The sequence below is a fragment of the Manihot esculenta genome, chromosome 11 (assembly GCF_001659605.2).
Source record: "Manihot esculenta cultivar AM560-2 chromosome 11, M.esculenta_v8, whole genome shotgun sequence".
In the NCBI taxonomy this organism is placed as follows: Eukaryota; Viridiplantae; Streptophyta; class Magnoliopsida; order Malpighiales; family Euphorbiaceae; genus Manihot; species Manihot esculenta.
In genome coordinates, this window is record NC_035171.2 from 1,638,574 (window position 1) to 1,661,595 (window position 23,022).

The 23,022-nt window shown below is 33.9% G+C and overlaps 4 protein-coding genes across 6 annotated transcripts; 3 read left to right on the forward strand and 1 right to left on the reverse strand.

Moving 5' to 3' along the window:
• Window positions 1-3,339: 3,339 nt before the first annotated feature.
• On the forward strand, window positions 3,340-9,876 carry LOC110625739 (ABC transporter B family member 19). Its single transcript, XM_021771364.2, has 9 exons — window positions 3,340-5,007; window positions 5,181-5,235; window positions 5,438-5,613; window positions 5,821-5,985; window positions 6,090-6,385; window positions 6,481-6,797; window positions 6,897-7,120; window positions 7,205-9,130; window positions 9,212-9,876. Exons 1-9 carry the CDS (start codon window positions 3,781-3,783, stop codon window positions 9,557-9,559), a joined length of 4,734 nt encoding a protein of 1,577 aa, XP_021627056.1. The 5' UTR covers window positions 3,340-3,780; the 3' UTR covers window positions 9,560-9,876.
• A 488-nt stretch (window positions 9,877-10,364) lies between these two features.
• LOC110626145 lies at window positions 10,365-13,692 on the forward strand. Of its 3 annotated transcripts, XM_021771908.2 has the most exons (5): window positions 10,365-10,549; window positions 11,139-11,854; window positions 12,200-12,424; window positions 12,692-12,783; window positions 12,881-13,692. In XM_021771908.2, exons 2-5 carry the CDS (start codon window positions 11,204-11,206, stop codon window positions 13,509-13,511), a joined length of 1,599 nt encoding a protein of 532 aa, XP_021627600.1. In that variant the 5' UTR covers window positions 10,365-10,549; window positions 11,139-11,203; the 3' UTR covers window positions 13,512-13,692. The 3 variants fall into 3 exon arrangements, with proteins under 3 accessions (XP_021627600.1, XP_021627599.1, XP_021627598.1); XM_021771907.2 differs by lacking the exon at window positions 10,365-10,549 and having other exon boundaries at window positions 10,557-11,849; window positions 12,255-12,424; XM_021771906.2 differs by lacking the exon at window positions 10,365-10,549 and having other exon boundaries at window positions 10,558-11,854.
• An 840-nt stretch (window positions 13,693-14,532) lies between these two features.
• LOC110625818 lies at window positions 14,533-17,209 on the reverse strand. Its single transcript, XM_021771472.2, has 4 exons — window positions 16,926-17,209; window positions 15,863-16,564; window positions 15,376-15,720; window positions 14,533-14,892 (listed from the first exon to the last, which is right to left on the reverse strand). The coding sequence occupies exons 1-4, from the start codon at window positions 17,181-17,183 to the stop codon at window positions 14,617-14,619; spliced, it is 1,581 nt and encodes a 526-aa protein (XP_021627164.1). The 5' UTR covers window positions 17,184-17,209; the 3' UTR covers window positions 14,533-14,616.
• A 1,161-nt stretch (window positions 17,210-18,370) lies between these two features.
• On the forward strand, window positions 18,371-21,864 carry LOC110627207 (25.3 kDa vesicle transport protein). Its single transcript, XM_021773490.2, has 6 exons — window positions 18,371-18,522; window positions 18,982-19,204; window positions 19,506-19,666; window positions 19,776-19,922; window positions 20,745-20,821; window positions 21,358-21,864. Exons 2-6 carry the CDS (start codon window positions 19,017-19,019, stop codon window positions 21,439-21,441), a joined length of 657 nt encoding a protein of 218 aa, XP_021629182.1. The 5' UTR covers window positions 18,371-18,522; window positions 18,982-19,016; the 3' UTR covers window positions 21,442-21,864.
• The last annotated feature ends 1,158 nt before the right edge of the window (window positions 21,865-23,022 follow it).

Genomic DNA, 23,022 nt, shown 5'->3' on the forward strand with positions numbered 1-23,022 from the left:
GCTTTTGTGCTTTTTCCATTAATATCCATCTTCCTTGGATGTTTGCATGCTCAAATTGAATGCATCTTTAAGAATTTTACTATTTTTTTTTTCAATTACGAACTAAATAATAATTTTTTAAAATTTAAATGACTGATTTTGATTTGAGAAATCAGGTTTTTTCCTTTTAAAGAAAGAAAAAGGAATAGGCAGTTTTGGAGGCATTCATGTAAACTAGTTGTTGAATCGGAATCAATACCATTAAAATTGAAATGAAATGAACTTCAAGATTAACATTGAATTAGTTGTTTGTCCCCGTATTACGCGAGTATTAAATTATTTTATATTATTATTATATTAAATAATATAAAATTATTTTATAAAATAATATATATATATATATATATTTTATAAATTTACCATGTTTATCAAGATAAGCATAATATTTTTACTTTTATATTCAGATTTTAAATTTAAAATTATTAATCGATAGAAAGTAAATCATAATATTTTATTTTATTTTTTAAAATTTAAAATAATATAAAAAATTATTAATTAAATATGTAATTTATTACCATAAAATAAAAAAATAACGGTTAAAAAAATTAAAAATTCAATCAATATGCATAATTTTTAATTTTAAAATAAAAATTTAAAAATCTCAAATATTAATAAATATAAATATCGTTCATCAACAAATTTAATTATATAAAAAAATTTAGTATTTTTTAAAAAACTATATTTTTTAAAAAATAAAATTTAATAATTTTCGAGTGGAGATAACAGTGGTGGCGGCATTAGAGTAGGAGAATCATTTGAATCAAAGAATCTCAATATTTAAATGCCGATCAACTTTTATATACGAAAGAGGATTGAATGTTAGTAGATTTGATATAGAATAATTGTATGAAGATTATATTTTTATAAAAATTGAAAAATTAAAATCACAATTATTAATATAATAAATTTTAATAATTCATATTTAACAACTTAATTATTTAAATTTCGTTATATTAATTTAGAGTATTAGAAACATTATTTTAATTTTTAGCTAAAATATCATTTTAGCCCTTTAACTATTAGTTAATAATTAATTAAGTATTTAATGTTTTTTAGGTTCAATCAAGATTCTTAACTTTTAATTTCAACCTAATAACTCCAAATTTAACGGTGTTAACTAATAGAGTTACATAGATTAATAAAAATAAATTTTTAATGATAAAATATTAATTTTATATTTTAAATAATTATAATAAAAATAAAATAAATTATAGACAAAAAAGAAAATTTCTTCAAATATAGTTTCACAATAAAACTCACTAAATTTCTAAAACCTTTCATGAAAAAAAAAAAAAATGAAGAGTGATATAAAACGATGTGAAAAAAAATGAGTATCATTGAAGTAAAAGATTTCACTGTGGAAATAAAACTTAAGTAGATTTGGATTTAGAATGTGGGAGAAACAAGGAAAGAAAGAAGAGGAAGAAGAGCAAAAAATTGTTCAATATTTTTCAAATTTAACACTTTAAAAATATTTTAAAAGGAAAATTTAACAGAATTATTTTTCATGTTATTGATTTTAGCTTAATTAGTTTAAATTATAATAAGTAGGATTAATTAGATCGAAATTAAAAGTTAAAGAGCTTGATTAAAATCAAAAAAATTGAAGGATTTAATTGATTATTGGCTAATAGTTAAGGGGTAAAATAAACCTTTTGCTTACTTTTTATTATACTTTAATTATTTATATTTATTTATTTTTTATATAAATTATTTTTATAATATTTTATATATTTTAATTGTGTTTCATTATGCCACAATTAATATTTTTATAATAATTTTAATCGATTATATATATTTATTCTATATAATTACGCATGTTAATCGAACAAAAATATATAATATTTATTAATTAAATTATATTAGATATAATTTTTAAAAATTATCAAATTATAAATTAATACTATTATGAAATAGTAAAAACATCTTTTTATATGATATATTTTTAATATTTTATTTATTATTAAAATAAAAAATACAATAAAACTTTATTATAATATTAGTAATATATTATATTAAAAGGTGGAAGAGAATAAAAAAATAAATAATTATCAATATAATAAATTGTATTTATTATATTAAAAAGTAGAAAATTAAAAAGTCGTACTTTAATAGTTATATAAAAATATATAAATTATATTTAATATATATATTAATTATTATTTTATATAAAAATAAAATTAAAAATATATAAAAAATTATAAATTTATATAATATAATATAAATAATCTCTCATATATTTATTATTATTTATATAAGAAATGGAAAACATGCATGTAATGTCAATTAATTAATAATGTTTGTTATAAATTTTTTTTGTAGTTTATTTATTATTAAAAATAAAAATAAAAATAAAAATAAAATACATATATTAAAGTTTTTATTTTATTGTAATTAATATATTATATTAAAAAAGTTTTAAGAAATAATAAAAATAATAAATTATATTTATTATAAATATATTAATAAATAATATTATTAAATATAAAAATATAATTTAAAAATAAAAATAAAACATATTAATTATACGACTTGATATAAATAAATAAATTTAAAAATGTTACTTAACTTAATTATATAAATTTAAGTATTCTATTTACCATTTCTGCATAACCTATTATATATATATAGATTAGAACTGATTGGAAGCTCAAACCAATTGGAATGGTGGCCAATCAATCTGATTTTGGTTCAGATTTAGGGTTGGTCTGTTGGCTAGGACTAAATGAGTTTCGATGCGATTTAAGGTTGAAGACTTGTAATCTCCACTTCTGCAACTATTTTATTGGGATATTCATCTGACAGATTGAGCCAGATGGATTTGTCTGTGTTATTGTAATCTTCAAATGTTAGAACCTCGTTGATCACTTCATCAGTGGACGACGGACTGCGACTAATTTTTAAACCTTTGCATTTCAGATAATTTTATTTATTTATTTATTTTAAAAAAACCCATTTCTGTTTGATCATTACAAAGTGCCATGCCCCTTAAGATATAGGCTTAGAGGATTAAAATAGTGTAGAAAATGTCCAATTAGTATATGCTGGTCAACAAGACCAGCCATTAATGGGTTTGTCTTGGCAGGATGAGAATCTGTCAACAGTTATTTCTTAGATTAATGATGGTCCAAGAATCACAAAATATATTATAAGAGAATTTTTATTTCTTTTAAAAAAACAGTAACTACAATTTGACCAAAGAATTAGGGATTAGGTGCCTGCAATTATTATGTAGATATTCAAATGGCCGGCCTAATACAGCTCTTGTACACTGTCCAAATGTAGACCATTCATTACATTAACAACCCAGCTGATGTTTGGAAATAAATCTTAGAAGTTAGAACTCTCTTCTCACCTGTTGATGTTTAACACATGAACATGAATCTCTTTGTCATACTATTCTGTCAATTGTGTTTGAAAAAATCAACTTTAAACTTATTCATAAGTCATAACCTAGGCAAATGCAAAAGCAAGGGGACAAATACAAGGGCTAGCCCAAAACAATAACTAAAATTAGTATTCTTGTTGCATCTTGCAAGTTATGTAGATATACGGTGTTTCAAATGACTATTCTCTCTTGTATATGCATGATGATGCTACAAAACAAGCGACATAATCAAAGTTCATTATCTCAATCAAACATTCATTACTAAGTTGAACCTTGTTCTTTTCTCTCATGGCCTAACATCTTTCACTCGTAACACTCTCCCTCGCAGTTCCCATTAAACACTTTCAATACCAATGGCAGATTCCTCCTTCGAAGTCGATCACTACTCCTCCTCTGGTCGCTCTCGTAACCATCATCACCGTAGACAACGTAGGCACAGAACAACTCCTGCCACCTCGCACTATGCTTCACCTTCATTTACACAGTTCAGCTCTACTGAAATATCCAATATTTCTACTCCGCGAAGGACTCCTCGTGATTTCTTACCGTCTCCGTTTGCCTCGGACAATGATATGTCATGGCAAGGTGACCTTTCATGGCAGTTTGAGCCCTCAGGGTGGCAAGATAATCGAAACTTCGGTGCATTGTTTACCCCGTGGGCACCTGGTACACCATCAAATCACAGTCGAGTTTTTAGAAGATCAGCTAATGATTATTACCTTTCTCGCACTTACTATGGTGGGTTTAGAAGATTTGCAAATCCATGTTATGATCATAATTCTAGCTACAGTTTAGTGACTTCTGGTAGGCTTGAGCTACAAAGCCATGTTGATGTTGCTAGAGACAATGATCAAAGTTTAGTAGTCCATGTCAAGAATTATAGTTCAAATGGTTATGGCAAATCCCATGATGGGGTTTCAAGATTTGATGCCAAAAGAAAAGATCCATTAGTTGGTTTTAGTCCTTTGGCTACATTGGATGAACTTAGTGTGATTGATTATCACACAGCTGAGGATGCCAAGAGTGAAGTGGCTGACGTATCTGAGACTGAATCTAATCTCCATGGAGGTAAAAACTCTCGTTGGCATTCAGTTTCTCATGCTCGTATGGATCTTCAGCATGATGGTACCAGTCAAGTTAATCATGGCATGTCGCATGGAGGGCATTATCATCATCATGATCATGGGATATTACATGGTGTAGTACATGAACATCACCATTCCGGGAAGCATCACATGAGGCAACAAAAGCATGATGATTACAGATTCACTAGCCATCATTATAGTGCTGAATCTGATAATGGACACCATGGCATTGATCGGATTTCGAAGTATAGCGATGATGATGATGATGAAGAAGATGATGAGGATGATGATTATGATGAAGAACCACCAAAGCAAGTTGGGCTATTTGGTCTGTTCAAGTATTCAACAAAATGGGATATTGTCCTTGTGATTCTGGGTTGTTTAGGAGCTCTCATAAATGGGGGTGCTCTTCCATGGTATTCTTATCTTTTTGGAAATTTTGTGAACAAGCTTTCCAAAGATGACAAATCCCAAATGATGAAGGATGTAGAGAAGGTACACTTTTTCACTCTCTGCTTCTTAAAATAACTAGTGGGAGCCTTTGCAGTGGGATTCCCTTTATATTCATTCCCTTTGCTTATTTTGAGAGCTTTAATGGTTTTGTATAAGCTGAATAGTGTTAATTTAATCTCTCTGTTTACTGTTTTTTTTTTTGGGTGTAATTACAGATTTGTGTGCAAATGACTTTACTAGCAGCAATAGTTGTGGTTGGAGCATATTTAGGTAAGAAAGATTGTAGTGTTATCACTGAACTCAAAATTAAAAAAAAAAGCATTTTATGTTCAAAATAAAGAGAAGCATTTTATGTTTTTCTCTGCATAAAATGTATGAAAGCCTCCCAAATTATGTTAAATTTTACTGCAGAATTTTAACGACTAAATTGACAGAATCAAAATCACTAAGTAACAAATGTTATATGAAACAGAGATCACTTGTTGGAGATTAGTGGGCGAACGATCAGCTCATCGAATTCGTACCATGTATTTAAGAGCAGTTCTAAGGCAAGATATCAGTTTCTATGACACTGAAGTAAGCACAAGTGATGTTATGCATGGAATTTCAAGTGATGTTGCACAAATCCAAGAAGTGATAGGGGAAAAGGTCAATCTTCATTCTCTTCTAACTATTTTCTCCCCCTAATCTAATTAATAGTACTTCCTTTTCATTTGAAAAGAAGTATACTACATTTTCTAATCGTGATTAAGCGTGCAATGTGTTTTTCTAATTTTAATAGGTCAGCCATTGAATGAGCTTACAGTGGCTGATAACTGGAAGTGCTGTTTGTGAACTTCTTTTACTTAACTGCAGATGGCACATTTCGTCCATCAGATATGCACTTTCATCTGTGGATATACTGTTGGGTTCTTAAGGTCATGGAAGGTATCACTGGTAGTTTTTTCAGTTACTCCATTGATGATGTTCTGTGGCATGGCTTATAAGGCCATTTATGTTGGTCTAGCTACAAAAGAAGAGGTATGGCACCAACCTAAAAAGAATTCTGCTGCGCATTTTCTGCTCATAGCTCAAAGAAGATTGTTTAACCTTTTGTGTTTCTTTCTGATTGTTACATATTAAAGGCTTCATATAGGAAAGCTGGTGGTGTTGCTGAGCAAGCCTTTAGTTCAATTAGAACTGTAATTTCTTTTGTTGCTGAGGATCATTTGGCTGAAAAATATGCTGATTTTTTGGTCAAGTCAGTGCCTATTGGGGCAAAGATTGGGTTTGCAAAGGGTATAGGAATGGGAGTAATCTACTTGGTTACATACTCGACGTGGGCGTTGGCCTTCTGGTATGGGGCTATCTTGGTTGCAAGAGGTGAGATCACTGGAGGTGCTGCCATTGCTTGTTTCTTTGGTGTCAATGTAGGAGGAAGGTAATGAGTTCTTTCCTTTTTATGACAGTTCAAACTTTCCAGCCACTAGCTCTTTATGCAATGAACTGAAATATTATCTTCATGTTTGTTAACAGGGGCTTGGCGTTGTCACTGACATATTTTGCACAATTTGCACAAGGCACTGTAGCAGCAGGCAGGGTGTATGAAATAATAGACAGAATTCCTGATATAGATCCTTACGGTTCCCAAGGAAGGACAATGGCAATTGTTCGTGGAAGGATTGAGTTTAAAGGTCTTACTTTTGCTTACCCATCTCGTCCTGATACTCTAATTCTCAACTCTCTCAATCTAGTCATTCCATCTTCAAAGACTGTTGCATTGGTTGGTGCTAGTGGTGGTGGCAAGTCCACCATTTTTGCTTTGATAGAGAGGTTCTATGACCCCATTAACGGTAATTCCTCACCATCAAATCAATTGCACTTCTATGTATGATGGAATTCAATCAACTTCCTAATAAGATTGTTTCTTTTTTTTTTTGACATTATTGCAGGAGTGATTACCTTAGATGGTCATGATTTGAAAACATTGCAAGTGAAGTGGCTGAGAGATCAAATAGGTATGGTCGGGCAGGAGCCTGTTCTTTTTGCCACTAGCATACTAGAAAATTTGATGATGGGGAAGGAAAACGCCACCAAAAAAGAAGCAATTAATGCTTGCATTTCTGCCAATGCCCACAGCTTTATCTCTTCCCTTCCATATGGCTATGACACTCAGGTAATCCTAGCATAGTTCTTGTAGAATTGCAGGCATAAGATTATAAACAAAACATACAGATTAACTCTTGCTACTTTTGGGCAGGTTGGAGATAGGGGAACCCAACTTTCAGGTGGGCAAAAGCAGCGAATTGCACTGGCTCGAGCCATGATTAAGGACCCTCAAATCCTTCTTTTAGATGAGCCCACAAGTGCCTTGGATGCAGAGTCTGAGTCTATAGTGCAGCAGGCCATTGATAAGATTTCTAATGGCAGAACAACCATTGTCATTGCTCATAGGCTGGCAACAGTAAGAAATGCTAACACCATCGTTGTTCTTGACCGTGGCTCTGTAGTAGAAATTGGTAACCATCGCCAGTTAATGGAAAAGGCCGGTGCTTACTATGACCTTGTTAAGCTTGCCTCTGAAGCAGTTTCAAAACCTACAATGAAAGAAATGGGTGCTGACAGGGAGGCAGAATATTCCATGCATGGAAAATCAATTGATGATTCAAGATCAAAGAATGTGGAGAAGACATCAAGATCAAGGCACTTGAAATCTTTGGATTTGGAGAACCAAGCAGAAGAGAAGAAGCAAGAGAAGCCAATGCCAGGAGAATATCAACTCTCAGAGATTTGGAAACTCCAAAGACCAGAAATTGTCATGCTTCTTTTAGGCTTCCTGTTTGGTATACATGCAGGTGCAATTCTGTCGGTCTTTCCTTTCCTTCTAGGACTTGCCCTCCAAATCTACTTTGATCCAGACTCTTCAAAATTGAAGAGAGATGTTGGACACATCTCTTTGGCTCTTATGGGTCTTGGAGTAGGATGTATTCTTGCCATGACAGGCCAGCAAGGTTTATGTGGATGGGCAGGAACCAAACTAACAATGAGAGTAAGAAACCTCTTATTTCGATCCATACTAAAACAAGAACCAGCTTGGTTTGATTTCGATGAAAACTCCACTGGTGTACTTGTTTCAAGGTTGTCAATTGAATGTATCAGCTTCAGATCAGTTCTTGGTGATAGAATCTCAGTCTTGTTAATGGGTTTAAGTTCAGCTGCTGTTGGTATTGGGGTATCATTCTACTTGGAATGGAGACTTACCCTTTTGGCTGCTGCTCTAGCTCCTTTCACTCTTGGTGCTAGCTACTTGAATTTGATCATAAATGTTGGCCCAAAGCTAGATAATAGCGCTTATGGCAAAGCTAGCAGCATTGCTGCTGGTGCTGTTTCAAATATAAGAACAATAACAACCTTTTCTGCTCAAGAACAAATAGTTAGGTCCTTCGACGAAGCCTTAGATGAGCCAAAGAAAAAATCTGTGAAAAGATCACAAATTCTAGGATTAACACTTGGTTTATTCCAAGGAGCAATGTATGGTGCGTATACCTTAACGCTTTGGTTTGGTGCCTACCTCGTAAAACAAGGCAAGACGGACTTTGGTGAGGTATATAAAATTTTCCTCATTCTTGTGTTGAGTTCTTTTTCAGTTGGACAATTAGCTGGCTTAGCACCAGATACTACCATGGCAAGGACAGCAATTCCTGCCATTTTTGATATTATTTATCGCAGGCCATTGATAGGTAATGATCAACAAAAACTCAGAAAGATTGACAGATCAAAACCATTTGATATTGAGCTTAGAATGGTATCATTTGCATACCCTTCTAGGCCTGAGATTACTGTGTTGCGGAATTTTTGTTTGAAGGTTAAAGGAGGTACTATGGTGGCATTGGTGGGTGGTAGTGGGTCAGGGAAGTCCACAGTCATATGGTTGATACAGAGGTTTTATGATCCTGATCAAGGGAAGGTGATAATGGGAGGAATGGATTTGAGGGATCTTAATGTCAAGTGGTTAAGGAGACAAATTGCTTTGGTGGGACAAGAGCCTGCTCTATTTGCTGGAACAATGAGAGAAAATATTGCATTTGGGAATCCCCAAGCTTCATGGGCTGAGATTGAAGAGGCTGCAATGGAAGCTTACATTCACAAATTTATCAGCAGCCTCCCTCAAGGATATGAAACCCAGGTAAGCTCTAAAACAAACCAGTCCTAAGTGACCCAAAACAAATTCCCTGGTAATCACAATTTTGCATTTCTTGATTGTCAGGTGGGTCAGAGTGGGGTTCAACTATCAGGTGGCCAGAAACAGAGAATAGCAATAGCAAGAGCAATATTGAAGCGATCAAGGGTGCTACTACTAGATGAAGCAAGTAGTGCATTGGACTTGGAATCAGAGAAGCATGTCCAGGAGGCACTCAAGAAGGTCTCAAAGCGAGCCACGACAGTAGTGGTGGCTCATAGGCTGTCTACAATTAGAGAAGCTAATATGATTGCTGTAGTGAAAGATGGTGCAGTTGTTGAGTATGGAAGTCACGATGCTCTCTTGAATTCCCATCTCAATGGTGTGTACGCTGGCTTGGTTCGAGCAGAAACTGAAGCTACTGCATTTGCTTGACTCATCTGCTCATAGAAATTCCGGTACTAATTTATTTTTAAATTCTCGGCACCGGGGGATCACTAAGGCTGACTTTCATCCCTGCCTGCTGCCATCTCGCTCGCCGCTACTACGGGGATAGCTTTCGGCTTTTTCTTCATTTAAGTGATGGGTTTCTTGGATTTGTTGTGCCTCTGCTTCTGCAGAATAGAGCTTCTATTGTATTGGGTTATAAATGTTAACCCTTTTTGCCAGAGCCCATTGAACCTAGATCTGTTTTGATTGTTTCTAAATGGATCCATAAGATCTTGAATATTGAACCTTCGCAGGAGTTCAGAGTTCCAGTCCAGAGCCACAGAATGGCCCCATGAAAATGAGTAAAGTTTACTTCTTGATTTTTCTTTTTGTTTGGTGAGACATAATTCTTTATACCTTTAAACGAAAAGATAGACAGTTCCAAGATTTTATCCAATTAAAGGAGAAAAATCAGTATAAAAAGATTTATGATTGTTAAAGTAAGCTTAATTATGATTGGTCAATATAATGATTAATTTTGGCATGCAAGAATAAGACACTTAATAAAAGAATAGACATCGAAATTTCCTCACCTTCCCAAAAACTCCATCCCCTCTAACTCCAAAAGTGAAATGCGACCACAAAGAGACCCACCACCCGTCGACCAAAATACCCACAGAATAGGCCAATGATTCTATGAAGAAAGTATTTGATAGTTGAGGTTACATTTGTCATTTCCTATCAAACAGAAATGAGCGCAATTTTCTCATATGTAATTAATAGCACTTAAAATTCATCTCTTGGCTTGAAAGCCAAGAGAAGATGATTACGTGCCTGTCATGCAAAGTTATAGAGATTTCGGAGCTTGCCAATGAGTTCTACCTCCAACACAACAACAGAGCCTTGAGTTGAAGTTGTCTACCATCCCCTTCATAAAAGAATCCTTCATCTTTCTCTGCCACTTTCTTTCTCGGAGTTCTGTGTTTCTTCTTAGAGGTATTCCTTTTGTATCTCTCAATCTCTCTATCAAATTTTCTGCTTGTCTATACTTCAGAATCTTTTTGAACATATGTAGCTTTGCTGTACATGCAAGTATCTCAATATTTTACGCTTTATCATCAACATGATTTAGCTGTCAAAGTAGCCTTCTGTGTTTATGCAGCAGTGTGCTCTGAATTGATATTGTTAACATCCAAGACCAAGAAGATAATTTCTGAAACTTGTAGTTAATTTGATTATCATATGAAGTCTAGAGGCAGCAATCGGCTGTGCATCTTTAATATTTGAACTGATTAAATATCTAAAAGTTGCTCTTCATGGTTCTTTTAGTAGTGTATAAGATATGACTAGTTCCATATATGCACTGTGAGAATCTTCTAGTCTAGTGTTTGAGTTGATTCAATTTGCAAGGCATTAGACTAATAGTTCAGTTGTCGAGTTCTGGGAATTGGGATTTTGATGCCTGACACCCCGCCCTTCAAAAAATTTTGATGTACCGAAAGAAATATGCAGTCCTATAAATTGTGAGGCCCTTCAATGTGTACTTATAATTATGATCTAACACTAAGTTTGGTGCATCATTCAGCTTTTCAAATTTGGGATAAAGAAAGGAATTTGGTAGGGAAAGTTCATATAAGGGAACGAAAGAGTATGGCATCTCTTACACCAGGAGTGCTTCTGAGGCTTCTTCAGAGTATGAACTCCAATGTAAAGGTTCGGGGAGAGTATCGGTCTGTTCTATTACAAGTTATCAGCATTGTTCCTGCCTTAACCGGCTCAGAACTATGGCCTAACCAAGGCTTCTTTGTAAAAGTATCTGATTCCTCCCATTCGACCTACGTGTCACTATCCAAGGAAGATAATGACCTAATTATGAATAACAAGTTACAACTTGGACAATTTTTCTATGTTGATAGAATAGAAGCTGGAACCCCAGTTCCAATACTAGTTGGTGTTAGACCAGTTCCAGGGCGAAATCCTTTCGTGGGGAATCCAAAAGATTTGATGCAAATGTTAGTGCCATCTGAGGGTCCTGTACCAGTTGAAAGTGAAGGAACTAATGGATCAAAACTGAAGGAGTTATTGGAAGGGAAAGAGGAAAGTCCAAGACAGAGAATTGTTATCAAGGAGGAAAAAGCTGCTGTTGCATCTAGATATATGCAGGGTGTTTTGACAGCAAGTCCTAAAGTAAGTGGAACGGAATCGAGTGGAGGTGGGAGAATCAATGAGATGGAGAACAATGGTGCAGGTAATAAGAAGGTTGGCTTAGTGAAAGAGAAACAACAAGAAAACAAAGGTCAGGTACGAAAAAGCTCGCCTAACATTTTGATCTTGCAGATATAGATAATAGGTTCTGCTACATGATTTTCTTTTAGATTCTGCCATTTTCTTTTCTTTAACAATATTATGTTGCTACTAAATTACATCTAGGAAGCACATTAAGGTAGTAATTAAGAAAATATCCATTAGTCCATTGTGCTCTTATGTGATAGATCAGTAGAAGTTTTCACCACAAATTCTAAATGATCAATGTTTTTGTCTGGTAAAGACAGCATTCATATCTTTTTATGGACGAAAAAATGTTAATCCTACAGCACAAAGATGTAAATGTCAATCAAGTGAGAGATATTACCATTAGCATTGCAGGCACAGCCAACTACTCCTCATCGAAATCGACCTGACTCAGTTTTGTTAAAGCCAGATGTTGGTTTATCAAACGCCAAGGAGACTCAAATGCTTTCCAGGAGCATGTCTGCAAAATGTTCGTCAAATAAACAGGAAACCACAAGCTTGAATGCAGACAAAAAATCTTCTCCTGAGATTTCAACATCATGGACCTCTCTCCCTCCAGGCCTCTTGAAGTCTGGAAAGGTTCACTTTTTTCTTTTCCTTTTCTATTTTGCTTTTTCAGTCTTTTAAGTTGGCTTTATATTGAAGGTAATTTTTTCTTTTCAATCTTTTGCATTATGATAATAATTTAGGCATATTCTTCAAAAGGCTTCTTGATAGTATCATGCATTGATTTTGAGAATGAATATAGGAAAAAAATATTGATGCAGCATTTTTTGTATCAGCTGTTATGTATGATACAGTTTTTTCTTCAATCTTTCTCCTCATTATTTGTTGTCATCTCATAAGGGAATGGTTAGAAGGAGATATTTAGCTTCTTTGGTTGCAGCAGAAGCTCAGAAAGAAGCATCTACAGCTGCAGTTCTTATCAAGTGCCTCAAGTAAGTACATATCTGACATGCCAAAACACAGTTCTTTTCAAGTATTTTATTTGATGTAATGATAATACTTTTTCTCATAAATATCCCTTCTCCGTAGCATGTTTGCCGATCTCCGCGCCTCTGCCTCACAAGAGAACCCCCATCTCTCTCTGACCAAGTTCTTCACACTGCAACAGCTCATCGACCAACCAAACGTAACAATCCCATTAAAAGATAAATCACTCAAGATATCCACTCAATTTTCATTTTCTGACACAGAAAAAACAAGCAAAAAGACAGGTCTAAGTCATGTTAAGAGTACATTGAAGTCTCCAAAGTCTTCAATGGAGTTAGGTGTACCTGAGAAGCTGGAGTGGGCTAAAGGAGATGGCACAAAAGAAATCAAGGAATTAAGGGAGACTGTCTTGAGTGAAACAAGAAATTGGTTTTTGAAATTCTTGGAAGGAGCCTTGGATACCGGGTTTCGGGTTGCTATCCAGGAGAAAAAGGGTAAGGACATTGCTGGTCGGAGAATGGAACCTGAGAACAACCATATTGCTGTGACATTGTCACAGCTCAAGCATGCAAATGAGTGGCTAGATAAACAAAGAAACAACTTGATCTCTGAAAATAATAATGGATTATTGGAGAGTGTTGATCGGTTGAAGCAAAAGGTTTATGCTTGTTTGCTTGCTCATGTTGATTCAGCTGCATCAGCTCTAGAGAATCGATCTGATCGAGTTCGATAGAGAAAGGGCGTTTAAGTTCATGTTTTATGCATCTCCATTGTCCAAAAATAACTTATTAGTGACATTGATTACTGATCCAGGATAAACTGAGCCAAACAATATTGCAGGTTTGCCAATCTTATTTATAAAGGGAAAGTATGTATGGAGTTTTATGTTCATGAAATAAGAGACCATTTGAAGGTCTACGGACAGATTTTTTTAAAGAGTAACTCCTCACTATGAGTAGCCATCAATATAACCAACTTATCAGAAGATTAATTAAAATTCTTACCTTGCAGCGGTAGTCCCGTGTCCATCTTTTGAACTTTATGCTGCTTGTAAGAGATGAATCCAAGCTGGAGAATCAGGGCACATGCGAAATTCTCAGATTATAATGCTGATAGATTTAGCATGTGCCCTGCTTCTCCAGCATGGCTAAACCCCTTCACTTTCTGCCATTTTGAATTTGAAACAGTGAGATCTTGGTTTAAAAAAACTTCCAAAACAGGTACACTTTTAAATGATGAACAGGGGAACTGCACTTGATTGGCCGTTATAGATATGTTGCATAATGCTGCAATCTGATTTGAATCCCACAAATGTGTTTAAGAAGCATTTTATTGGTGGAGTGGTTGATCTTTGTGGCTTTTGGAATAAGCATTTAATTTAATATATAATATTCTTGAAGCAAGATCCAGTGTCATGGTGAGGTGAACCACACAACCTTTGGTTATGTGACTGTTGGAAGTTAGGCTGCCAGAAAGGTGGTCAATTAATTAGAAGCAGAAACACGGACCTTTTATGGGATGAGGCCTACCAGATGCCAACAGAAAGGGGCCATCACAATCTATGGCAGCCACCCACCATGAACTAGTAGGAGATCTAAAAGAATCACAAATGAACACCTTTGCAAAGCCGATCTAAGATAACACCTTGATCACTTGACATATTTCATGTTGAGCGAAATTAATTCAAAAGAGCAGAGTTCCCTCAACAGGATATTTCATGTTACGCAAAAAAAAATAAATTTAAAAGAGATTCCTCACGAAAAAAAAGGATTATATTACATTTCCCCAAAATATGTTATGTCAAATAACAACAAAAAGCTTCAAGCATATCGAAGATTTCAATACTCTCTGAAAGTTAGATTTAAACGGCCTGGACGAAGATTTGTTTCTTCAAGCAGAGACTTCGGGGTAGTGTTGGGGTGAACTGATCTTACCCCATGAAATATATGTCTAGACTTCCCACCAAAAATCAGAACATCTCCTGATTCTAGTATAACTTTCATAGCATTCTTTTCATCTCTGTTATCACCATATAGGAACTCTCCTTCATCTCCAATTGAAAATGAAACCACAGGCAATCCTTTCCTAAGACTTCTTTCACTTTCATCTTTATCCTGCATGCATAAACAATCATGAGTATTTGCAACCTTAACTAAGAGACAGAGATCAAAAAGTGTATTAATCAATCTTGAAAGGAGGAAGAACATTTTTTATTTAACGGCAGAAGGCATCATGTTTAGCACAATTTAAAAATTCTGGTCATGCAAAAAAAGCGATGCAATGCAAGTTCAATTAAGACAGAAAACTATTTAAGTCTGTTCTCTACAATAAATTTTAAAAAATCTAGATCATTTCACATTCAAACAATTAAAAGAAATAATATTTGAGGTGAAGTATATCTAGACAATTGCAAACACATCACTGGTTGAGCACATTTGGACAATATTGAACTTGGAGAAGTAAGGTCCTAACAGGAATTATATGAAACTCCATTCACAACATCAACTAATTCACTCGTGTCTTCACTCTATGCAGTAATCCATGAAATTAGCATTCAGTCAAAATTCCACCCATGAAACAAAGTTCTTGATTCAAACCTGATGGAGACCAAGCCGCCCGCTTGCTGAGTAAAAATTTACAATACAGATGTCTGGTGACATCCATGGAAAAGTATCTTCTACACTGCTTGCTTCAGGATTTCTTTCTATAAGAGCACAGGTGTCTTTCATAGCTTTCTCAACCAAGCTACAAAATTCATGAGGAATCTTGGGTGGTTTAGCACCATCAATTGGTCTACGTTCTCCATACGAACTAGTATTAGGGTCCCAATTCCTACCAAGGCACATCATTCTTAAATGCATTTTTGCACCATCATGGTAACTAGGTTGGCAGAAACCTCCAGGGCCTATGCCAAGTTCTCGGCATAGCTTTACCATTTTAACCTAGAACCATATCAAGCACAAATAAATAGACGACCAAGAACATGAAGAAAATTAACGATAATACATGTTCCCAAAAGAGAAAAGATATAAAAGGAATAATAGAATTGCCAAAGAGAGATAATAAGAAAACATCAAGTGAAACCTGATCATCCATAGACAAGTATCTTTTCAGAAGAACCATCCCAGGTCTTAATATTTTTCCTTCAAATTCTATAGCTCGCTTGATCTCATTCCGCTTTTCTCTGTTCTTCGCAAGCAAAGAAGGCTTCAAAATTACTGGAGTACCAGTCCTTGGCAGAAAAATGTCAAACGTTTCAACCGGTGTTTGATGCTCAGAATCTCTGTTGCATTCAGTACTCTTAGCACGCTCTTGTTGCAATAGGTGGTCTTTAACATTAGAATTCAAGGACGGCAGAGGATGATTTTGCAGGGTAGAACTATTAACTTTGGAAGAGAGATCATGACACAATGTCCCCTCATTCACAGCTCCCGCTGTTGGCACTTGTCCAGCCTGAATTTTCATCACGTTATCATGCAAACTTGAACAAGCAGACAAAAAGGCAGAACTACCTTCAGGACCAGAATTGCAAGCCATAAAAGATTCCAGTTGTTTTGATTCACAATCACTAGCATTTGAATCATTTTGATCCTGCTGGAGCATTTCCGAATGGATACTCCCATCCTCTAAAGGCTTCTTTGGTCGATAAACTCGGGCAGGCCGATAATTTGAACGCCCAGTAAAACTACTGGGCGAAATAGGGTTTGCACTTCTCCTTCTGCTATGTGAGGTTCCATTCCTTCTGCTAAATGAGTCATCCGAGAAATCACCATCTGCAACAGCCATCTAGTTGGCAAAATAAAAGACAACAGGGAACTTGTCCATCAGACAATAACGTCAATGGGATACATAAGAACTACTAATTTATCAAAAACAAGCTAGCAGCTAAAAATAGGAAAAACAGTATTGTGGGTTTGATACAAGAATTTGTACATGTATAGATAGTGCATTTCGCTATTTTTTCAAGCTTGTAAGAACAATTCATACAAACGAAAAGTTCAGTTTCACAATTGCAATAAACATCTACAACTACAAGAAAAGAACGAAAATTGAATGAAGCCCAAAAGCTTGTGTGTTAAAATTAATCACTTACAAGTATAAAAGCAAACTGAATTAAATATAAAACCAAACATTAGAGATTACATACATGGCGGCCACGATGAGAAGAATGATCAGCGGCACGGGAGGATCGCCCTCCGGGAGAGGAATAATTGCTGAAGGAAGGAGCTCTGCCGCGATTCATGATTTGGCGAAGGAAGTTTTGGCGGTTAAAAGGAAAATCAAGGAGTGAGATGAATCGGTGAATTGCAGGTATGAATTCTGAGAATGGCGAGGCAACAGTTGCATGGAAGAAGGAGATGGAACATTTAACATATGGCATCTTTATAATTTCCAAGCGACTCATCCTTCGCTTTCCTACTCCTTTTAGGCTAAGGAATAAGAAATATTAATTGGCTATATATTTGGATTGAAATTGCTACAAAATTAATTTATTAATTTGGTTTTATAATTTTTAAATCTAATTAAAAAAAGTTTCTTATTATTTCTTTAGTATTTTTATCCATTGAAAGACCAAGTAATTTATAATAATAAAATGTAAAAACTTATAATAGTTTGTTTAAAATATTAGATATTAAAATTAAAAGGAAATTTATCAAATCATTAATAAAATTTATAATATATAATAGAAAGATTAAATAGTTATATTTTAAAAGAGTATGAAAATTTTTAATTGAATTTAAAAATTATAGAGATGAATTAATAATTTTTTTAACTAATAATAACTTTTTTAATTTTACTTTTATTAATACTAAAAATAATAATTTGTTTTTATTATTTTTATCTCTTTTAATTATTTCAGTTTCTTACATAGTGATAGTGCGTTAATATAAAATTATTTAATATTAAAATAATAAAATAAAATAAAAGATAATATAATCAAATTTATAAGTATTTAAAATATTTCTTAATTTAGCTAAATTATTATTTATTTCATTTAATTATTCAAGTCTTAATAAATATATTTTCATAATTTTTACCTATCATTTCTTTTAATATTTCAAATTATTATTTATTTTTTACATATAATTAATTAATATATATATTAACTATTATAATTCTATTTAATTTTATTTTATTTTAAAATAATCTCTTATTAATTATTAAATTTTAATAAAATTTAATATTTTTAAAATAAATTTAATTAAAAAATTATTAAAAAATTATTTTTTAATACATATAAAAAATAAAATATATAAAAATTATAGGACAGAAAAAATATATTTTTTAATTTAAAAAATAATTCACTAATGTAACAATATAATTAAGGAATATATTAAAAAAGGTAATATAAAATGTATTACTATTTTTACTATATTAATTTAATTATATATTTTTGAATATAGATAAAAAATAAATAGGATTGGATGGAGTTTGATAATAAATTATTAGTATCTTATATGAAAAAAAAAAAAAAAAAAAAAAAAAAACTCAAGGGACCTTAATTGAAAGCTATTTGGATATTGTACCTTTGGCCGTTTCAGTCTCAGAGTACAACCTCTACACAGCACCTGTTTTTAATTTACCATTATTATTTTTTTTCAAAAATATAATAAATAAACCCCCACTATACTTTTTCCATTTTACCCCAATCTCCGTTTTTGCTCGAGCATTTCACCATCGGCTCTCTCTCTTCCCCAGATCTCTTGCATCATCGAAACCATAATTCCAGATGCTGTAGTCAGGTACTTCTCATGATAAGCGTCTGTGATTGGATAATTACGTGTTTAGTTCCACATTGATTTGATAGTTATTTTGCAAATTTGCAAACAAATGCTTAAATGATTTTATCTGTTAGTTATTTCATCGGAGATAGATCACAGGTATCTTGTTTTATTGCTTTATTTCCTATTGCATTAGTCATGGTTAGCTTCAATGATTTTGTCAAAAAGAAGAACTGGGTCTCTCTCTCGCTCATTTGGGATTCTTTGCCATTCGCGTATTCAGCGTGTGGTTTCTTATCTCAGTTGAATGTTTTGCCAATTGCAAGTGATGCCAATTGCTAGTGATTCTTGATAATACTAAATAGAGAAGCTTAGGCTTCTTATTCTTGCTAAAACGCCAGTTTGAAAGAGTTGTTTTTTTCAAATTCATCTTGTTTGCCATCTCATGTATCTGGGTTTTCTATGTTTAACGAAATGCAGTTATTCTGTATATTTGAGGAAGATAGAAAGTAAAAATGGTGAAGCTGACAATGATTGCCCGTGTCACTGACGGGCTTCCACTAGCTGAGGGATTGGATGATGGTCGTGATGTGAAAGAAATTGAAATGTATAAACAACAAGTGAAGGCTTTGTTTAAGAATCTCACTACACGCCAAAATGAGCCTTCAAGGATGTCCATTGAAACTGGTCCTTATGTCTTCCAGTATCCTGCTTTGCTTAGATTTATTCATGGGATTGCCTTTTGAATTTTGGACTTATATGCTTTCAACACTTGCACACGGAAAGTATCTGTGCTAATGAGATCAATTATTTCTTAATGAGCTAACTTAAATCTCACTTTATTTATTGTTAATTTAACATTGTTTGTCCCTGGCTTTGAGCTGTGTGTTATCCTGTTCTAATGTTCATATGTAGTGCAATTATTCCATTCTATCTGTTAACTTATTAAAATATGCGTGTGGAAGTTCATCTGTGTCATCATTTCCTTTGACTTTAATTCTTAGTTATATTATTGAAGGACGTGTTTGTTACCTCACGATGTGTGACCGTACTTATCCTAAGAAGCTGGCCTTTCAGTACTTGGAAGACCTGAAAAATGAATTTGAGCGTGTTAATGGGGTTCAGATTGAAACTGCTGCTCGACCTTATGCCTTCATAAAGTTCGGTAGGTCTTTTCACTTCATTAAACTTATTTTTCATGCTTAATATTTGTTGATATTGTTTTCTATACCTCTGCTAGGCTTGACCTTTTGTTTCATGTTTATTTTTTGAAGATACTTTCATACAGAAAACAAAGAAATTGTACCAGGACACCCGTACTCAGCGGAATATTGCAAAGTTGAATGATGAACTCTATGAAGTTCACCAAGTAATGACTCGCAATGTGCAGGAAGTACTTGGTGTTGGTGAAAAACTAGACCGTAAGATACACCCCCTTCTATTTTCAGTATCACTTATTTTCTGTAGATTATGTTGTTCTTCTTTTGCTTAATGAATCTCTAAATAATAAAATGCTGGATATCATAATTAGGATGTGGGGAAGATCTCAGATTAAAATAAGTATCCGATATTTTTAATTACCCATGCTTGCAAGATTTGATGAGTTGATCAATGCATGCAGATGAAAACTGGTTTGACAGGTTAACCAAGTCGTGTTTCTTTGCATTATGATAAATAATTTAGACCTCAAGCTTGTTGGGTCTATTAACATAAACACCTTTGGTTTCCAGAATTGAAGGTAATAGAAACTGCAATTGCATGTATGACATTCTCTATAGGGGGAAAAGTCAAACAGCTTCCTTTAGTTACATTCGTCTGTTGTGATATCTTTAAGAGGAATACTATTTGCTGTATACATGTTTCTTTGGAAAATTCTGGAGGTGTTTGGTCTTGCTAGGGAAAATATTAGAAAGCTGAGTTCTACTGTATTACCTTCTTTGTTCGACTTTCATCACTCTCAGCCTTTGCAGTCAGTTCATTCAAATCACATGGGTCAAGGTTGGGTAAGCTAGAATACCATATATATCACATGTTATGGGAATTATTTTTTCGAAAACCTTGTTGCATGTGTTCTTTACAAGTAGATTTGCACTTGAGCTGTCCTATGTTATGTTTGTATTATTTTGTGTATTTGATGTTGGTCATCTGCTTCTGTTTTCTGACATTTTTTGAGAGCCATTAACAGAAAACACATGATGTCGTACTGAACAAAATGCACCTTACATGTTTTACTGATAATGCAGAGGTCAGCGAAATGTCAAGTCGGTTAACATCAGAATCTCGTATATATGCTGACAAGGCGAGGGATTTGAATAGACAGGTTAGTTATAGTGATCTAGTATTTATATTGCATGTGTAATACAACTGGCTGCTTTGTGTTTATTGGTCATGGATATGTGAATGTCTTAGGCCCTGCATGAGTACTTATGAATTTGAAACTTTTCATATCCAAAAGAAAGAAAGGTTGTGCACGAATTTTTGTAATGCCGCTTTTAAGCATGTACAAATTCTCGTGAGAAAATGAATGGAATTCAATATTAATGCCCCTTTCCTTTTACTACATTCTTGGAAGCATGAAAGAATGCATTATTAACCCAATGATAAATGGTAGGTCTATAATGGAAAAGGATCCTTACCAATTGCATTAATGTGGATCATGCGCAAAAATTTAAGTTAGATATTGTGCTTTTGCAATGGGATGGATTAAACTCTTTTCAAGCGTGCTTTTTGTTTGGTGGTGGTGTTCATTGTTTTGTTTAGTTATGCTTTGTGTCTTGCAGGAGATAAACATCTTTGATTGGAAAAGATATTTGAAATTTATTTGTCATGTTCTTCCTTTACACTGTTTGAGTGCAGGCCTTAATTAGAAAGTGGGCTCCTGTCGCTATCGTGTTGGGAGTTGTCTTCCTCCTTTTCTGGGTTAAAACGAAGATCTGGTGATCCAGTTGCCTTCCATGGTTTCTGAGAATTGTTGCATCATTTTCCTGGGTTTCTCTGTATTGCTGTCAATTATTTGTGTTCATGGGAATCATTTTGAACTTGAGGGACTTCTGATTGGGGCTAGATGCAGGTAAAGACTTGAATCATGTTTCAAGTTGAGCTGTAGTTTTTGTTCAGGGGACACTCTGTTTAAAAGGACTTGTACTTTAAGGAGCCCCGACAACCATTTGGAGCTGTTAAAGAGAGACCCTTTGATTTACAAGTTAAGGAGCTAAAATACATTGGACACAAGCAAATTTATATATTCTCAATGCTTTATAGAGACTATATATTGGTCTACATGGTTATGGCCATCAGTATGTGATCTACAATTACATTTATACACTTCCTAGAAGTTTTAAATTACGTCACGATTTATGTGTTGCCGCAATCTTTTATTTATTATCTGTTGGTAGTATTCCAGAAGCAAACAATTTGCCTTTTTTAGTTTTTGGGTGCTATCTGCATTAGTTTTTGTCACGAGCTTTGCTTGATCAGGAAATGTATTGCAAAAAAAGGGGCAGCCCTACGTGCTGTGTGCTGGTGAATAGGATCGTCACTGAAAAGCCTGGCAATATATTGTTTATGAGACTGCATACCATGTTTGATGTTTTTAAAACTGATTGCAGGCATCATACTTTTTTCTGACCAAGGCAAGGTGGGTGATAAATTTGAGAATGTGAAAATAGAGAAGGATTCGGCTAGGAATGTGATAAGAAGGTAGCAAAAGCTGTTGATGGAGCTACCACTGCAGAAACTGTCAAAAAATCCAATTGTAAATGACAAAAAAGCTGCTAAGTAAAACCAAAATACCATGATTAAATCAAGAGTTCAATTGTTTGATGAGGTAAAAAAGAAGAGGTAAATCTTGGTGGGTTTAATTCTGCAATGGAGAGGTGTACGATTTTAGACAATTACTCTGCATCACATACTATATATATGCAAGTTTCTTATGCCTTATATCTTTTAATGCTGTTCTGAATCTGCTTGACAAATAATTTGCAGTAATGTTCTCTTTCCACAGCATCTGATTCCTTTTACTAGCAGAGTTCCTCTACAGCTGAGTTGTTTGTTTAACAAGATAATGAAACCTTGTTGAACTATCTTTAGAATCAGTTGTATGATTGTCGGGAAGACCATGAAGTATGTTCAGATCAGAACCACAGGAAATTATTACTTATGCAGACTGCAAGCTTGTAGATTTCATGGATATGTGGAAAAAGGCATGTCAGTGTTTAGAACGAGGAAGAAAGAATCATCTTGTGGCTCATGCTTTTGTGTAGAAGAAAGTTCTGTCCGCTGAACAGAAACCATACGCAATGGAATTTGCACAGTTTTCAGTCTGTTAATTGAAAACCAGCGCAGTTTTTTAAACCATGCAGCATTTGTATTTAAAAGTCCATAATATAGGTTCTATTGAAGCAGTGCCAGATATAATTTGGTACTAAAGGTTCAACTCGTCCATCGTCTAACTAGGGTCGCGCATAACAATCCGGTATTCCATCTAAATAAGTTTTATATATATATATATTTATTATTTCA

What these genes read in the sequence shown, in the direction of transcription:
- LOC110625818 (XM_021771472.2), bottom strand. Translation starts at nt 17,183, where the DNA reads ATGAGTCGCTTGGAAATTATAAAGATGCCATATGTTAAATGTTCCATC. An exon ending in CTTCTCATCGTGGCCGCCAT is followed by an intron (nt 16,565 to 16,925) that starts GTATGTAATCTC and finishes TTTGCCAACTAG; the next exon opens with ATGGCTGTTGCAGATGGTGA. An exon ending in ACTTGTCTATGGATGATCAG is followed by an intron (nt 15,721 to 15,862) that starts GTTTCACTTGAT and finishes ATATGGTTCTAG; the next exon opens with GTTAAAATGGTAAAGCTATG.
- LOC110627207 (XM_021773490.2), top strand. Translation starts at nt 19,017, where the DNA reads ATGGTGAAGCTGACAATGATTGCCCGTGTCACTGACGGGCTTCCACTA. An exon ending in TTATGCCTTCATAAAGTTCG is followed by an intron (nt 19,667 to 19,775) that starts GTAGGTCTTTTC and finishes TATTTTTTGAAG; the next exon opens with ATACTTTCATACAGAAAACA. An exon ending in CGAGGGATTTGAATAGACAG is followed by an intron (nt 20,822 to 21,357) that starts GTTAGTTATAGT and finishes GTTTGAGTGCAG; the next exon opens with GCCTTAATTAGAAAGTGGGC.
- LOC110626145 (XM_021771906.2), top strand. Translation starts at nt 11,090, where the DNA reads ATGTGTACTTATAATTATGATCTAACACTAAGTTTGGTGCATCATTCA. An exon ending in AACAAGAAAACAAAGGTCAG is followed by an intron (nt 11,855 to 12,199) that starts GTACGAAAAAGC and finishes TTAGCATTGCAG; the next exon opens with GCACAGCCAACTACTCCTCA. An exon ending in GTTCTTATCAAGTGCCTCAA is followed by an intron (nt 12,784 to 12,880) that starts GTAAGTACATAT and finishes CCTTCTCCGTAG; the next exon opens with CATGTTTGCCGATCTCCGCG.
- LOC110625739 (XM_021771364.2), top strand. Translation starts at nt 3,781, where the DNA reads ATGGCAGATTCCTCCTTCGAAGTCGATCACTACTCCTCCTCTGGTCGC. An exon ending in GTCTAGCTACAAAAGAAGAG is followed by an intron (nt 5,986 to 6,089) that starts GTATGGCACCAA and finishes TACATATTAAAG; the next exon opens with GCTTCATATAGGAAAGCTGG. An exon ending in CATATGGCTATGACACTCAG is followed by an intron (nt 7,121 to 7,204) that starts GTAATCCTAGCA and finishes ACTTTTGGGCAG; the next exon opens with GTTGGAGATAGGGGAACCCA.